The sequence below is a fragment of the Daphnia pulicaria genome, chromosome 3, assembly GCF_021234035.1.
Source record: "Daphnia pulicaria isolate SC F1-1A chromosome 3, SC_F0-13Bv2, whole genome shotgun sequence".
NCBI classification, from domain to species: Eukaryota; Metazoa; Arthropoda; class Branchiopoda; order Diplostraca; family Daphniidae; genus Daphnia; species Daphnia pulicaria.
The window spans coordinates 10,055,520-10,072,323 of NC_060915.1; the positions used below are offsets into that span (position 1 = coordinate 10,055,520).

The 16,804-nt window shown below is 44.0% G+C and overlaps 1 protein-coding gene across 3 annotated transcripts in view; it reads right to left on the minus strand.

The window, feature by feature from the left end:
- The window catches only part of LOC124329330 (neuronal acetylcholine receptor subunit alpha-7-like), a 57,456-nt gene extending 41,323 nt beyond the window's left edge, over window positions 1–16,133 (minus strand). For all 3 annotated transcript variants that reach the window (XM_046788371.1, XM_046788370.1, XM_046788369.1), the window contains exons 1-2: window positions 14,181–16,133; window positions 10,170–10,437 (exon numbers count right to left, since the gene is read on the minus strand). In XM_046788371.1, the coding sequence (XP_046644327.1) occupies window positions 10,170–10,245 (76 nt within the window). In that variant the 5' untranslated portion in view covers window positions 10,246–10,437; window positions 14,181–16,133. The remainder of the gene's footprint in view (window positions 1–10,169; window positions 10,438–14,180) is intronic.
- Between the last annotated feature and the right edge of the window lie 671 nt (window positions 16,134–16,804).

The following is a 16,804-nucleotide window of genomic DNA, read 5'->3' on the forward strand; positions in this document are numbered from 1 at the left end:
AACTTTGTGTTCTGGAACAACAGCAGCTAGCGGGGAAAACAAAAAATGGCGTATAGACCTCATCTCCGACTGTTTCGGGTAGTACTGCTGCCACCACCCCGCCAACTATTTAGATTAATGATGATACCAAAGTTACAGCAACTTTCCGAATGAGGAGAGATAGTGGCTTAGATTCCCCTGCGGGTTGGCTGCGTGAGTAAGCAAACAGAAGAAACGGGAGCGGAAGAAAAAAACGGACGGCAACTAAAGCGAAATATCCGGAAATATCTCATCATCAGGTAGACGAGTTGAGAGAGAAGATCCGGGGAAGCTCAGCAGGGGAAAAAGAATGAAGCCGAGCCATCATCACTATATAAAGCAACATCCTTTATATCCCCTTTCAAAATGTGAAAGAGATAGAGAGTTAGGAGGGGGTGCTGTGAGTTGACGATTTGAATGATTCACTGCATTCGCTACAGATAGAAGGAAGAAAGCAGAGCGACGTGCCCCCCGGACGGTCGTCATCGGAGACCCAGCGAAATGTGAATAAATCAACCGCAGCAGTGGAAAGGAGAAGAAGTTAGAAAACGAGGCAAATAACATGAAATACTGGTACGGCGGGAGTGCCAGTGCTGTATATAAACATTATATAGTCCTTTTCTTTCTCTTGTGGGTTTGTATTTCAAATCGTCGTCCATGTTATTTCTCCGCCGTATATAGTGCATAACACATTAGGAGATGCCAGGAGCAGACAGCCAACCCTCTTGGCTTTTCAACAGATCCCTTGTGAAATATATGGACGTGGTTGGCTCATGGCAGTAAAGCCGAGCTGGATATATACTACTCGCAAATATCATCGAGCTATTTCACTGTTCTAACCGATCAAATTATTATTATTTATTTTTGTCGAGGATTTCGTTGTTTGCTACTGAAATTTACCGCACAAATCGGCCGTTCTTTTACGGGTCCCATTCATTGATTAAAGACTAATAAGCGCAATATCTACGAAGCTCCTTCCGTTCGTCATCCAATTCACAAGGGGACCTCGTCGTTATTCTCTGCATTTGTTTCGGGCGTAAATTTTCGCTTTATATGTTGAGAACTGCACGACAACGACGTCCATACATAAACTAGGGCGACTTGTTCAATCGAAAATTATGCTGCTGTCTGCCGTAGTAGCGTCATTACTCCTTGACACGGCTGTCAAGTGATATCCAAATATAGCTAGATGGAAACAGCTCGATCAGATGAAGCGGAGTGTCTTGTAGATATGAGGACCAAAGTGTATTTATAGCTCAGCTTTATTAATGCTTTGCCGGCCCTATCGGAGGATATAATTGCGATCCTGGCGGCAATATACAAGCTTTCCCTCAACATCGCTATCTCTATCTCTCGAAATTATACCATTGATTGCATCTTAGCTCTAATTATGCTACTCAACTGTGTGGTATCCAGCGAATAATTACATGTGCTGGAGCAGTTGCATCAAGTTGCCTTCATTTACATATTGTCCACTACATTTTCCGGTTGAGTTTCCAGTTAGATAACTTGATTTCCTTAACATGAATTGACTATCATTAGAATTGGATTGACCAGTTTCTCTATTTCAATGGCAATGGCAAGTTGAAATAAACTAACAACTAATCTATCAAGAACATCCTCTTTACCCAAAGTACATCTGTGTGTTCTGTAAATGTATACGTCGACGTCAAGGTCTAAAGGTCCAAGTATTGACGTTCGTTTCGCATGAATAGTCATCGCCTAGCGGACGGCCACGATGAAAAGCCAAGTGCTTGGATGTCCCGCGTGTCACATGCACTGCTGATTGCACAAAGTTGTCGCCGACTCGCCCCGCTCTCTCCTCTCGACATGTAGCACGGACCCTAACTGCGACTGGACAACGTGATGCTTCATATACATGCATATAAATGTTAAGACACACGAAGAAGATGCTGCAACGTGTAGCAGCGAATAGCAAGAACTGGAGAGGATGTGGCAAGTACTACACGATGATGGCTGGGTTGGTGGTGAAGTGGACGGCCACCCACATACTCCTCGACCCTCATCCAGCATCCATGTGAGGGGGGGGGGGGGGGAGAACTTGCCATGCTATATGCTACACAGGCAGTAGAGTTTTGTTTCTAGATACTTATTTACAAGTCAAACCAATAACCTCTTGTTGGAAACTAGTGCTGCAGCTGTTTTGCGTTGTGACTGTACAAAAGTACACACCAACAGCCGCAGTTGCTGAGATGGATAGACCTTTATTTTCCCGGAAAGGCTGGCGCACTATGAACTCTGCATTTGTGTACGTATAATAGACCGTCCCGCCGATAAAGTTGTCATAAGTTTTGTCCGCTCTGCTCCTGTAAGCCAAACTGACACGTACCATCTCATGCAAGAAATAAACTCTCGGTTCCCAGTCTTCCAATAATCCTATTGGGCTCTGCTTTGATCAGTTTCTGTCAGGACTGACTGCACTCGGAACTCAGTTCTCCAATTGAAGGAAATGAAAAACACAACGAAATCCATCCATCAAGTATATACATATAGCTGACTGACCGGTCAACGAAATGCAAATAATACAAAACAAAATTGTTTTGCGTGTCAGCTTATTATTGTTTGGATCTGAACAAAACAGAATCACCGGATAAGTTCTTTGTCCGTATGCAGCAGACTATGAAAATAAACTTCAATCTCTTCTACTAAGAGTAATAGACCGGCACAATTAAAAGTTGTGCAGTCATACGTGTATGTACAACGGAGAGATCAGACTGTACTGATCCCAGCCTTATTTCAGACATTCACTGACCCGTTTCAAATGATTGATGACTAACAAACTAGAATGGAAAAAAAGAGGAAAACGAAGAGAATTCTAGAAGAATGGGAAATAACGATGCAAGACGAAAGAATAATGAGAGAATAGAATGGGCAGGACTGGAAAATCAAAGGTACGCCATATATGTATATAACTCTCACCCATTCGATATAATGATGGTGCGCTTGCCGTCATTATGCCTTAACTTTTACATTAAACTTTCCATCATTTTCTCCCAGGCTGAAAAATAAAATAACGACCCGAACTATGTATAGTTGAAAGTGAATTTGTGAATAAAAAGAAAATGAAAAGATAAATTATTTGTTTTTTCTTTGGTTCCCATTTTATTGATTTCTTTATTAGTAGCAATTTGTGTTTAAAGCGGTTGCGCCACGAAAGAGAGCTAGCAGTCGATACGATGCCACCTGAATAGAGGGACCCCTGATAGGTTGACAAGGGTTGACAGTTGACACACCGCTGCACTCTGGAACTCGTCACCTAGCACTCAGCTTATTTATTACATCAAATATGAAACAACCCAAAAAAATCATTGGGAGGAAAGTTAACGTCGCAATATCCTTCGCTTCCTATTCTAACTAACACGATATACCGCACGTAATAAGCTTCCCCAAAAGCCTCATAAATATATATAATCACCACTACTTAGGTGACGGACGTGTACACACTATATAGGCTACCGGGAGTTTTTCTAATACCGCTTATTATATAATCAGGTGACGTCGTGCGGCTGCTTTTGGCGTCGGATGTTGCAACATACTTTTAGCGTTTACTCTCTATGCCTGGTCTTGTAGAAATACAACTTCCTTAGTCCTTTCTAGCTTTTTTTTTCACGCTAATAATTGTGGCGCATACTCGGAATTAATAAGAAAAAGCTAATGTTATGTTGGATAGACGCCAAGAGGTGCAAGCTAAACAAATCAATACCTTATAGGAGCTACACCCTCCTTGCCAAGATAAGTTCAGTAAAGGCTCATCGGGATCGGATCTTATCCGAGCCGACAAGGCATGTTTTCGCTTTCAAATTTAATGGTATTTACACGATGGGGTCGGTTATGTTGGTTTCTCATCATACTTATAGAGGATTGCATTACGGCAGTCGTCGGATATTGTTTGAAACAAAAGCAAATTACAGACATGGAGGTTATTAGGTATTGTACAGTGGGTACCTAAAGTATCCGTACGGCTGAGAGGAGCAGTACGGAAAACGCGTTTTTCAAAACGCTCCCATAAATTGAATTCTCGTTGGAATGCAATAAAATTTTTTTGTAAGGTTAAGATTAGGGTGGGGTTTCATCTGATTTTTTTTGGGAATTTTTCAACAACGCGATATGTGGTTTTTATCGCGTTGCGAAAGTATCCGTACGGCCGAGAGGCCTAGTAGGGAAATGGGCTTACTTTGGAGGCCTCTTATTCGGTAAATAAGTAACATTAAAGGGTGGGAAAGTTCTTAAAAAAAAGAGCTGCATTAGCTCTATATGTGGTCATAAGATCACATTTTTTAAGTTTCATTTATAGTAATGAAATCAAAAATGAAAACACGAATTATAAGTTTTCCGTTTTCTTCCCCTCGATTCCCCATCACCAGTGTTGCCATATCAAAAAATCTCTTTCTTCCCTTGGACGGAAGAGGGAGAAAGGGGATGTGGGGTGTAGTGGACTAGAGCGTCAACACTTTGGAAAAAGGCAATGAGGCTCTGGTTTCGAACCCCAGCTGAACCCGTCATAAAACTGTAAGTAGCGCCCTTGAGGCAGCATGCATAACACAGGATTCTTGATTGCTTTCAAGGATATGACGTTAAATATACTGTGGTGGGTTCAATCACATCTAAATTGGAAACTGAAGGCGCTTTGAGCATATAATGGAAAGGCGCCATATAAATACGTACATTATTATTATTATTATTATTATTATTATTATTATAAGCCTTTTCTCCTGTGGTATCCGTGAGAGTATAGATTGACTCAATAATAAATACCAGCGCAGCAAGAGTGGGCAAAGCCTATCGGCGTTAATCTCTTCTGGGAATATTAATGTTAATACCAATAAAGATGAATTTGTGAGCGAGAGAGAAATCCAAAGATAGAAAGAAAATGTTCTATTTTTGAAAATAGAGGAACGTAATCTGAAATGGCGAGGCCAAAACAGACTGGAATGTCACCGAAGACGGCGGGGGAGACGCAACAAGATTTAGATGTGGATTTAGAGTTTTGTCAGTGACACAAAAAGTATTTCAAACTTGCTATCCCACCACCGGCATCACCAACACCCATCCATTCGCCGTTGGCGATGACGCTCCAGCGAGCCCCAGAGAGTTGTGCGGGAGGGTATAATAGGACTGGAGGCGGTTTGCTGCGGATGCTTTTCGATCGAGATCCGCACTGCTGCTGAAATCCCACGACTCCTCCTGCTCCTACGATAGACGACGATCCTCACCGTCGTAGATCTACTCTATTTCTACTATACAACTGCCGAACCGGAGAAGGAGAAGGAGCGACATCTGCGATTGCCGGTTGCCCGAGACCAAAACTTATTGGATATAGGCGACGCCCATTCTCATCGAGATCAATTATCTTTAGAAGGACAGGGCCAGGTTCTTTAGATGTATTATGTATATATATATATAAATGTTTCGATTTAGATGCCGCGAAACATAACACGGCCTCCGGCGCCGTGCAGCTCCCGAAGCCAGATGAATACACAAGAGAATGACTGCGGCTGTTTGTATAGGCTACCGTTTCCTTATTATATAGCATATGCCAGAGAAGGGGAGGGGGAGGACTCAATGGCGAATAGAGGATGTGTATAGGGCCTCATTAAGAGAAAAGGAGGAAGAAGAATCATTCATTCGGCATCAATGCATCACGTCTAAATTATACGGCGTCAAAGACGGGCGTCCCAAACTTCAAAAAGGAAACACACGCTCAACAGCTACGCTCTATACGCCACAAGCACTGCGGCCGTGGGTGTGGGTGTGGCAGTGGCTTTAGACTTCTTTCGTATCAAATAAGGGGCTCCTTAATTCTTTTTCTCCTTTGGACGGTGTGTAATGTGTATACCGCTAAAGTTATTATCTAACAGACTGCGCGGTTGGCTGGGGTTTGGATTTCTCCTCGTATTTCTTTATTCGTGTTTCAATCGTTCATTATGCGAGGAGAATGGCAGAATAAGAGCGATGGAGCACGAGAGTCTGGAGAGAAGCCTGCTGCGGAGCTGCTGCACAATGAGGAGGAGCGGGAGCGGATCGGAGGCGTCTAATGAGGTGCCGTGTTCGTTCTCCACACACATTGGCGACGTCGTGAGCTCAACAGCGCATAACTTTGGTCAAAGGAGTGGATGACGGGGAGGGTAGAAGGACAATTTTCCCAATCAATTCATCACAGCTCCGAAGGGAGGAGAAGAAGAAGAAGAAGAAGAAGAAGAAGAAATAGCTCTCCCTCACTATTTCATAATATTACATCCCTTTGTATATTTCTCGCCCAGCAGACATCAGGAGCGTCCTTCTCCTTCAAACCATCCGCTCGTCTAATCATGTCTCCTTCTCTCGCTCTAAATATGCAGCATCTTTACTCGACTTGTGTTGCAAACTGCATGATGCAAGAGAGTCTCCAAATTAAGTCAAAGTCCACTCGGAGAATACTGCCAACGAACGAGCGAATCGTACACGTTTTAATGGATCCATCTTTGTTCTCTCTCCTATTCCGAGTGAGTTGCCACGAAACAAGTGAGAAATTTCCCCCGCCCAGCAGTTTGATTTACGGCGACGCGACAACAGGATGTCATTGTCATCCCGCCCACGTCCAAGTCTGCAAACAAACCCCGTAATAATAATAATAATAACGTGAGTGTGAGTCTACATAGGTGCTGCTGGCGTCATCGCGACAAGTTCCGTCTTGGCAAACAAATTAAAAACGGAAAGTTTTTCCAACGTGAAACTCGTCGCGTTACAAAGGCGAGCATCGTTTCAACAACCCATATGTGTGATACGGAATCGACTTTTTTGTTTTGTTTTATTTATTATTATTATTTTTTTGTTTGTTTGTTTGTTAGGAATCAAGTCGAGCGAGGTGCAGTGTGTCTGTTGGGTTAACTCGTCTCCGGTGCACTCGTCGATTTTCGGGGCTGCGCTGGGGGGAATAGGATAACGTCTGCTTCGTCAGCGCTGTAGACATTTAGCTGGGGAGTTCAACGGGTCTGCTGCTCCTTGAAGACATCAATTATTTGCGATGATGCGGTTAGAAAAGAAACGAGATACAACATCGGCGAAGATGCCGCACTGCTTGGAAATTTAAGGACAAATCGCTTGTGAACCGTTTGATCGTGAAATCGTTTTGACGTACGCATGATAAGCGATTAACGTTGATTAACAGATCTATATAGCTAACGGATGAATGATTTCGCGCTAAATTCCGGTAATCAAACTCCCACTTTAACACAATGTTTCTGGTTGTGGCACCGTAGGCCGGGATCGGAATTTTTCGTTGAGTTCCACGGGCTTTCCCGCTCCTCGCCGGATGTATAGCTCATCTGTGCGGTATACACCGTCCAAATGCGGCAGTAACGTCTAGGATATGAAAGAAGACGATTGCATGGAATAATACGTAGGGATACGAGAAAAGAGTGAGGAGCTGCTTCTATAGAAAGTGAGCTGTACACTCACTCACTATATAAGTATATATATGCACGACTACTCTATAAGGATGCTATCCAATCCCCCATATTGAGAGAGAGAGAGATAGAGAGAGAGAGAGGAAGTGTGGCATAGAGGGCTGAGGGCTATTCAATCAGACGGATGGAGTTCGAGCCAGTGAGTTCGCTATCCATGGCACACACGAACGGTCAGCATAGGATAGTGTATACGCCCGGATCCATCTACTTTGGTACGTACATACTCTACTCTGGTAAGTAAAGAGAGACAGGAAGAGCCCTTGTATCGATAATTCAGAATCTATCTTTTATGGACACTGCGCAAAATTGTTGCATAAGAGTAAGGAAAGTGGAATCTCGGATGGATAAAGAAGAGACGCATCTCGAAAAAAAGGAACCCAAAATCAATGGAAGACGACTCTCGTACAATGCAGCAATTCTTCAACTGTAATAATGGTGAACGTATATCTTGTGGTTCACTAGCCCAGAGCATTATTGTCATTATGGTACGGAGGTCTCTTGACCGGGCGACATTTATTGGTTAGTTGGATATAATTTCTACACGGAAATGTCTGAACACTGTCCATTTGTTGGAACCCCAAATGATTGTACACACCCAGAAGGCTTCTTCCTTCATGTACCAACGGGGAAATGTCTGTCTACTCTTTCGTCTCTGATTGCTCCCCAAAGAATGACGCTACCCGGTCACGGTTTTATATGGTCCTTCTTTAGCCGTCTTATTCTTTAGCCTATACAATACGGAGTCTCTACAAAAAAAGATAGAGGATTGATTGTATAGGATGAGTGAATCATCTGTTGGATGCGACAAAACTGGGACGAAAAAGGTCGATCAAATTTCATCCGAATTTAGTCTTTTATAGTTCTTTTCGCTTGAATTGAATTCTTCCTAGTCCTGTGTACGTCTCTCTGATCAAGTTGCTGGATTTATATGAGAAGCGCTTTCTCTGAAAGCTCGGCAACTTTTGACACGGTGCAACTATATTATATATTAGCGTCTGGGCAACGGGGGAAAAAAAAAAGAAAAACTTTGTGTATGTTGCACAGTACTGCCGGACGCATGCAGTTCACGTCCAGTAGATATGATTGTGTGCCTAGTCTGTACCTGATGAAGCGTCCAGATTGTGCAGTCTACTGTATCATCTGTCGCTCTAGATATATCTATATCAGCCAATTGCCAATAGAAAAAAAAAGTGAAGCAAAAAATTTCAAAAGGTCCGGCCCTGCATCGAGTGTGCCAGATGTCATTGAAAGGACTGGGCTGTGTGTCTTGTCGCACTCGATATCTCTGAGAGCAAATCGAATCGAGTGACTGAGTGAAGACGATCCATTATTCCATTGGATTACTCTGTTTTTACTTCCTGTGATGCTAACAAGCTTCAAGACGTCACTGGAACCGACTATTACGGCTAGACTGATGCGAAGGTCGATGTATCTAGTCGCGATCCAGCCAAACAAAAATACAAATAAGAAAATAATAGAAAAAAGGACCATATTCTAATGGAGTCGATTGATCCCACCCCTGCCAACTCGGTTTCTCCGGCCAAGGAAATTTCCCAGTAAGAAGGGGGGAAATACAAAAAAAATACAAAATAAAACAACGGCGACTTCATGGATAAATAAATAAACATCAAGAGACAAAGAGAGAGAAAAAAAGAGGGGACAAAGGAATAATAAAGATAGATCGACTTCTATTCTTTTTTTTCCCTCCTACTCTCCACTTTTGCTGCTGGGGTGGATGTGCTCATTCCCTTTTATCTTTTCTTCTCCTTCCGTTTTGCTGGGCTGCTCTTTTATATTTTGTTTGTTCGGTTCCCTCTGTGTGTCACTGCGTGCAGCCCGTGCAGCAGCTCTACTACACGCTCGCAGGGAAATGGAACGGCAGGGAAAAAAACAATGGAGCTATTTTTTAAAAAAAAGAGCAGGGGGGAGAATGAAGAGAAACAAAAATCAACGCAAACACAAATGAAGCTAACCCACCGGAAGAACCCGCCAGTCCGCAAGATCCCACAGTCGGAAAAGGAATAAAAGAAGAGAATTGACTGAAGGAAGGGGTTTCTCTTCCACACACACAGCGGAGGAGAACGGCGCTGGTTTTTGCGGACGCATTGCGCACTGGATATATAGACTCGCAACGTATTATAAGGGAATCTATGGAGCGAGAAAGAGAACTTACTATTCTTGCTCTCCAGAAAGAAAAAGAAAAAGAAAAAGAAGGTCTACTAAAGGGAAAAGAAGACGCCAGTATAAAACAAAGTCGATGGCTTATACAACGAAATGTGAAAAAGGGAAAAGACCCGAAACGAAATTGGAATTTGAGAGATAAAGGCCGGGCGACGCAAGAAAAGCAGGAAAAGAAGGAAAAGGAGAGAGATTAGTTAGCCTGGCTGGGCGCGTTGGCTTTATAGCCCTACACGCCCCTATCAATTGTATAGGAGGGGCTAACCATCGGGACCAATGCTGCACGAGCCCTGTATACACAGCACAAATTGAGCTGGGCCATAGATCTGTGCGACCCAGCAGTAAGGTGCTTGACCCTCTCCAGTACAAGTTGTAGAACAATGAACGAAACCAAAAATTGAATATCGTTGGTTTTCTCTTCTCGAAACAAGACACCGCAATGTCCGTTGCGACGGTAGGAATATTCGACAGGAAAATATTGATAAGAAGAACGTGAACGTGACTTACGGTGCGGTAGAGTAGCCAGGACGACCATGAAGAGGTAAAGCGCTTTCCAGCACAGCAGCGAGGCGAGTTGCTCCATTTTCTCGGCTAGTGCGTTAATGCTCTTCTTCTTGCTGCAACTCCTTGGCTCCTTGTTCCTCTATTGTTTGGTTTTGTTTTGTTCCTTTTTCTCTCTCTCTCCTTCTCTCAGCTTCCGATGGCGTCGTTGTCCTCGGCCTCTGACGTATGTAACAATTTTTTTTCCCCGTCTTCCTTCCGTCTCCTATTTTGCCTGCAATTTATTAACCCCAGAAACAGACAAAAGATAAAACAATCGCTCAATGATCACGTTTCATCTGTTTTCTTTGTCGTCTCCACGACATTTGCTTATGTGTTCATTATTAGACAATTGATAAAAATAGGAATGGAGATTTGAAATAATCAAAATTGTAATTATGCTATTGCCCTGCTAGCTGGGCCAAAAATACCGGGGCAACCTGTTATTCGGCTCTTTTGCAATCTTCTCACAGCATCGCGTCCTTCAAAGCTATACACTCGTCATTCGGGAATAATTATTTCAGGGCACAGTAATCTTTCCTTCAACTGAGAATGAAAGAACTGGAGAAAAGAAAAATAGTAAAAATAGGAAACTTTTATTTTTGGTATCCTTTTATCTTTTCTCTCTCTTCAGACTATTGATCGCCAACACAACGCCCATATACTGATGTGCGGTAGATGTATATTGTAACATTCTTTTCCAAGACATTTCTCCCTCCGATCGCGTTTTAGACTGTTGATTCTGCCATTTTATCGGGGTTTTCAAATCAATACATTTCTTAGCAGTGGACGCCATAAAAATTGGAATTTTCTTGACGTCATAATTATTTGATAAAGAAAGGGAAAAAAAAAGGGAGTTGCCCTTACAAGGTGATATAGAGCCCTGGCGATGCGGTCGATATAGAAACGGGGGGTCGGTAAAGAGACGTCACGAGAGACGCAACAGAGACTGTGGGAGACAGAGCAGAGCATTTCTGAATTCCCACAAGTAATTGAGTGTCTTTCCTGCCACCCACCGCCAACATCCTCCTTCCAAAATCCTACCATAGAGCCCACCAGTCATCCTAAATTCGTTTTTGTTTTTACTCTCGTAGCAAATGGCATCAGGTCCATAATTAAATCTCACGTTCTCTATTTAGTCTGCGAAGAAGAAGGTGTGGCGCCGGCCATATCTACCCAAAAGGCAAATGTCAAGCGACAGCTACTGTAACAAACCAAATAAATTTCCTCTCGTCAGTCGGAGGAAAGAGGAAATGAGTTTAAAACAAGAGACTCTAAGATAGTTTTAGCTCTCCTGTTGTATTACACATATAAATATCAATGGCTTATTCGTTTAGACTCTAAATGCAAGTTAGTTCGCATTATCCGGTATTTCGATCTTCTCTTCTCCTTATTTTCATCTATTATTAATGAATATATTCTCCTTTTATTTCTTATTTTTCTCTTTCTTTCTTTTTTTGCCGCTGGTATAGGGCCAATTCGATTTACAGCACAGAGCGCATTTCCGGATGAATTATTCAAAGGTGTGCTGCGGTGTATTATATATGCCGTGAGTATACATGCACACAGTATACACACACAGCAGAAGTATATGTACTGTATGTGTATATAAAGCTCGTAAATATTCCGTAATAGGCAATATAGAGTTTGCCTGCTGGCTGCGCCGTATGCTTATTGCGTGGTGCTACCGAGGTCGTCGTCGTCGTCGTCGTCAGCTGAATTTATTTTGTTCTCCTCTTTTTTTCTTTTCCTTTTTTGTTTCTTTTCTTTTGAGCTACGAACGCCAACTGCCACCACCGAAACCAAACGGCAGAGATGCCACGTATCAATCGATATGAGCGCAGCGCGCAGCAACACGCCCATTGCATATATACAGTCTCCGTCTCCCGGCCAAGTTGGGTTTCTCGTGATCTCGTCTGCTATAAACCTCTTCATTAATGTAGAGTGTATTACGTGCGTACTTTGTTCCGGTTTCTTTTTCCCCCCTGTACGGTTGGGGGTGATGTTCAAATAAAAAGACGTCACGGTACATATATACGAAGCTCTATATAACATTCCGTCCATCAGCGACTAAATAAAAAGTGACGTTAGCCACATGAGCTTGATGGCTGAAGGGCCCGGCTTGGGGCTCTGAGTCAATATTTGGCTATTTACGGATAGACATAGTTTGCACGTTCAACTCTTTCAGCACCAAGTCTATGGGTGTACCCCATAGCCTTTGATATGTGGGAGCCTGGGCCACTCTTTTATTCCCTGTTTCTGTATTCTCTTGTCGTAGCCCGGCGATGTTCGCTGGGATTTGTGCTATTCAGAATAAGAGTTGGCGGGCTGAAGGGGCTGAAGGGAAAAGAAGAAAAAGAAAGTAATACACAGCCGATATCGTCCCCAGTCGAAACATTCACGATGATCTATAGAATGTAAATATAATGGGATATGAATGAGAAGGAATGAGAATGTAAAAAGGGAAAGAAAAGCAACCCTTTTTGTATGTGTGTGTCTCTATGTGTGTTGTATAATGTCGAGTCCCCTGGATCGATTCCAATGCCAATAATCGAGTGTCTTGTGTGTCGACTTAACTGTGTTTGCTCGCCTGTATTTACGACCCTATCTAGACAGTATATAGCCAATGAGTAGCGTAGTCGGACAGAGAAAAGGCAATCCGAGTTGCAGAGTCAAATGCGAGCGGAGCCGACACAACAACTGAGAAAAATAAGAATTCAGTTGACTTTTGGGTCATGAAATTTCACGAGAAAACGTCTCGCTAAATGCATACCATGGGCTTCAGCGCTTTGAAATTGTCGCATTTTATCCGCTAGATATTCAAATCGAAGATCAGCCCATCTAGGCTACATAGCAGCCGATTTCCAGGATCAATCCTGACACCCTACCCCAGCAGCAGCCAAATCAAACGTTAGCCTCCCATGACACCCGATCGGGAAAATATAAATTCACTAGATAGAAGGAGGAACAACGTCGGAGAGCTACTCTCCATCTTGTCCTGGAAAGAGGTGAAGGAGGAAGAAAAAGGAGCTGATCAACTCCAGCCGGAGAGCGAGGTCAAGTAACAATCGACTGTCTGAGACGCTGGCCGATTCAATCGAGTAGATATATATGTATACAGGAGAAGAGAGCGAGGAGGTGCTATAGTAGTTAGGTGATATATGGACTGGTTGGTCCACACAATCGATGGCCCGTCGCAAACTCTCTCTTCCTTCTTTTGTCCTGCTCTGGTGGTCGTTGGGGTCTTACAGAGTTACTTAATTTTCAACACGGTCTGTAGGTTTTTTTACATAATGGAACTAAACATCATAAGGAGAGCATATTATACGTAAGGTACAAAGCCTTAACGTCAAAACAATCACTTTAGGTAAGTAATTTATATTTTATGCAGCGAATAAGTGCGGAATCTAAATGGATGTATAGGAAAAGCTAGAGAAGTGGGGATTGACTATAACTTTCGTCTAACAACCATTTGAATAAATCCTTTTGGTGATCAAAGATCAATTCAACCGGTATAAGGAATCAAGTATAATAGTGTATCCACCGTAAATGCCCGACCGTCTACATGTTGTAACTGTAGAATTGACGATAGCATTAAAAACCATGGGGTAGAGCCGCAAAGGATCAAATCGAAACGGGAGAAAACTGTTGATTCACGGAAAAGGATTGATCCACGACCAGTAGCAAGTCTCATGGTCCCTTTGAAATCTATATTGATTGAACCCTGGTATCCGTTCTTATATACATAGGTATGCATAATCAATTACCCATCCATTCTTTCATAAATATCTATCGAATTACTACCCATCAGGGTCATATTCAACGCCATCACTCTTGACTGATTTACTTTCGCAGTCGTAGCCAATATGTGGCTGACATACTCTTTGATTCAGCAATATCATCGAGCAAAGAAACCAATGGAAAAAGGCGAGAAAGAATCAAACGGATTCTACAGGGTTGTTATTATTGATCCCTCACCTTTCCTTCGTGTGGGCGGATAGGAACTCGATGAATGTTCCAACGTCTGGCGAGCGGGGAGACCCTCGTAGTGGTTGTGTGCGGTTTCTTCTACTTCTTTTTTTTTCGCAGATCACCAGAGTCGGCCAGCAGCAATATTTGTTCTTCCTTTCAATAAGGCGCTACGGTTATGTCATGTCATTCGGTCCAGAGACGAAGGGAAATAAGCTCGCTCTGCGTAGGTGGTAGACACTCTTTTTTTTTTATTGTTCGATTCCTTCCGTTGGTTGGTGGCGAAAGGTCAGAGCTGTCGAACCGTGGGGCACCCACTAAATTTAGATTTCTCTTTCTGGCGGCTTCCAAATGATCCCGAAAGATAAACAAAACAGGCAGAAACTGCAATTTCTCTCCACTCTACTGTTTATCTTGTTTTAAAATATATTTTTCGGGCTCCTTATTTTTGTTTTCTCCTTCTTCACGCCGTGGACTGGATGCAGTCGCTGGCCGAGCTGCTGTTGACGTAATTGGAGAAAAACGACTTGCAGCTCCTCAGTCGCTCCTTGCGAGAGGGCGAAAAAAGACAGCGGGCAGAGAGAGAGTGTGCGTGTAAGAAGAGGAAGAAGAGGTTGAAGGTTATTATAACAGGGACTCGAGTTGAAAAGGAGAGCTAGGGAAAAGGAGGTGAAGAAGAGGAAGAAAAAGAAGAGAGCCAAGTGCGCTTGTTGTTGAGGAGAAAAAATAGACAGGAATTTTTCTTCTCTTCTTCTCAGTGGGGCTGGTGCCTAGAGCTACGCCAGGTGCAAGATCTTGCACGACCGGCCATCATCGATTCATGCGCCTGTCGCCCTACTGATGTCCAAACACACTCACTCAACACTCACAGACACACACACGGACACCCACTCGGACACAGACACTCGCAGACACACAACACGCGGGAGACCAGACTCTCTTTCTCCGCCTTTTTTTTGTTTTCTTTATTTTTCTGTTTTCCCAATCAGCTGCGAGTCATCGTTTCTGGTTATTTGCATTGGTGTTTGGTGGAGGGGCGAAAAAACAAGGAGGCGCTCCTCTTTAGCGGGCAGGAAAAAGAGCAGTCAAGTTCCGTGCGTGTTGCCGCTGTTATTTCAGACAACAATAACCGACAATTTTCTTCGTTTCTCCAAAATTGTTCCCGTCGTCCTTTGGCCGACTGTTCGCATTTGTTGTCAGTTGGCTCGAATTGAGTCTAGAGCCAACTTAACGTCCCGTAATAACAATCGAAATGATGGAAAAAAAGGCACCTTTTCGGGGGCAGCAGCAGGAGCAGGAGCAGCAGCCGGGGGGATATAGGGGCTCCGCGTCACGTGAAAATGTCCAGCTGACGGTGGGTCAAACAATCAGGGAATAAATCAAAGTTTCCCTCCGAAGGGAAATCCACAGCGGTGGTGGATGGATATCAAAACTCTGGCGAAAAGTAACCAACGTGTTAATCTCTCGGTTTTAGATGCTGAACGAGGAGTTGCGAGCTGGGCAACTCTTAATTGCAACCCCCGTGTAAAACGCGCACCGTCCGTCCGTCTTCTTCTTTTTTCGACGGCGACTCGAGCAAGTGGCAGTGGTTGAAAACGATTTCAAAAGAGGCCACGGCAGCAGCTGCAGCAGTTGATGAAGAAGATTCTTGTGTTGAATGGATCACGGGCAGCTGCACGTTTCAAAGAAGAAAAACAAAATCGCGTTGACACACGTCAAGTTCAAACCCCAAAAAAAATTGTTCTTTTCCCGCCAGGAAACAGAAAAACGAAGAATGGGGGGGGAGGGGGATTCCGCCGCAAATGGAAATGAATTTGTTTGTCAATGACAAATAGGAAAAATCTCTGTTTGATTGTGTGAGATATACTGGTTGGAAGATCCCCCCACAAGCACCGCGTCCGGGCCGGTGTTGGTGTCGGGTGATGGTTCGGGACCGTTCGCTATCCGCAGAGGAGCGGAGAGAACTGGCCGGATTCGGGTCTCGATCTGCTCCTGCTATAGAAAATATAACACCAGCCCAGGCAGCCACCGGCAGCAGCTGACGGACAGATCCTCCTCCTCCTTCTCTTTTTTCTTCTCCTCCCTCCTCTTTTCCCGCGGAGTTGCGTGTGTCAGACTACGACGGGCGGAGAGAGAGAGAACGGGAGTTGGGTGGGGTAGGAGCGGGTAGGAGGTGGCGGCGGCGGCGGCGGTGGGAAGACGAAGATATAGGGAGGCTGCTCGGGGTGGGGATGGATGGATGGATGGGAGTGAAAAGAGGAGGAGTCCGTGTATATCTACACGTACACACACACACACATACGTACACGGCGGGACGAATCGATGCCGCACCCGAGTTCCTTTCCTCGCACACCCTTTTACCAGGATCTCCTTTATACCTATCCTTCCTTCCTTCCTTCCTCCTTCCTTCCTTCCTTCCTTTATCCTCTACCCTTCTTCCATCATCACCACCACCATCAGGCAGCAGCAGCAGCATCGACCACCATGGCAGTCAGAGCCAGCGACCGGCGTGATCGTTGACGACGTCCATGAGACGGCAGCGCTCGTCCGCTGCCGTCGCATCTGCTTCCTCGCCGCGCCGCGACCCGAGCCACGAGTTTCAGCATTTAGATCCTCCTGGGGGGGACTGGATG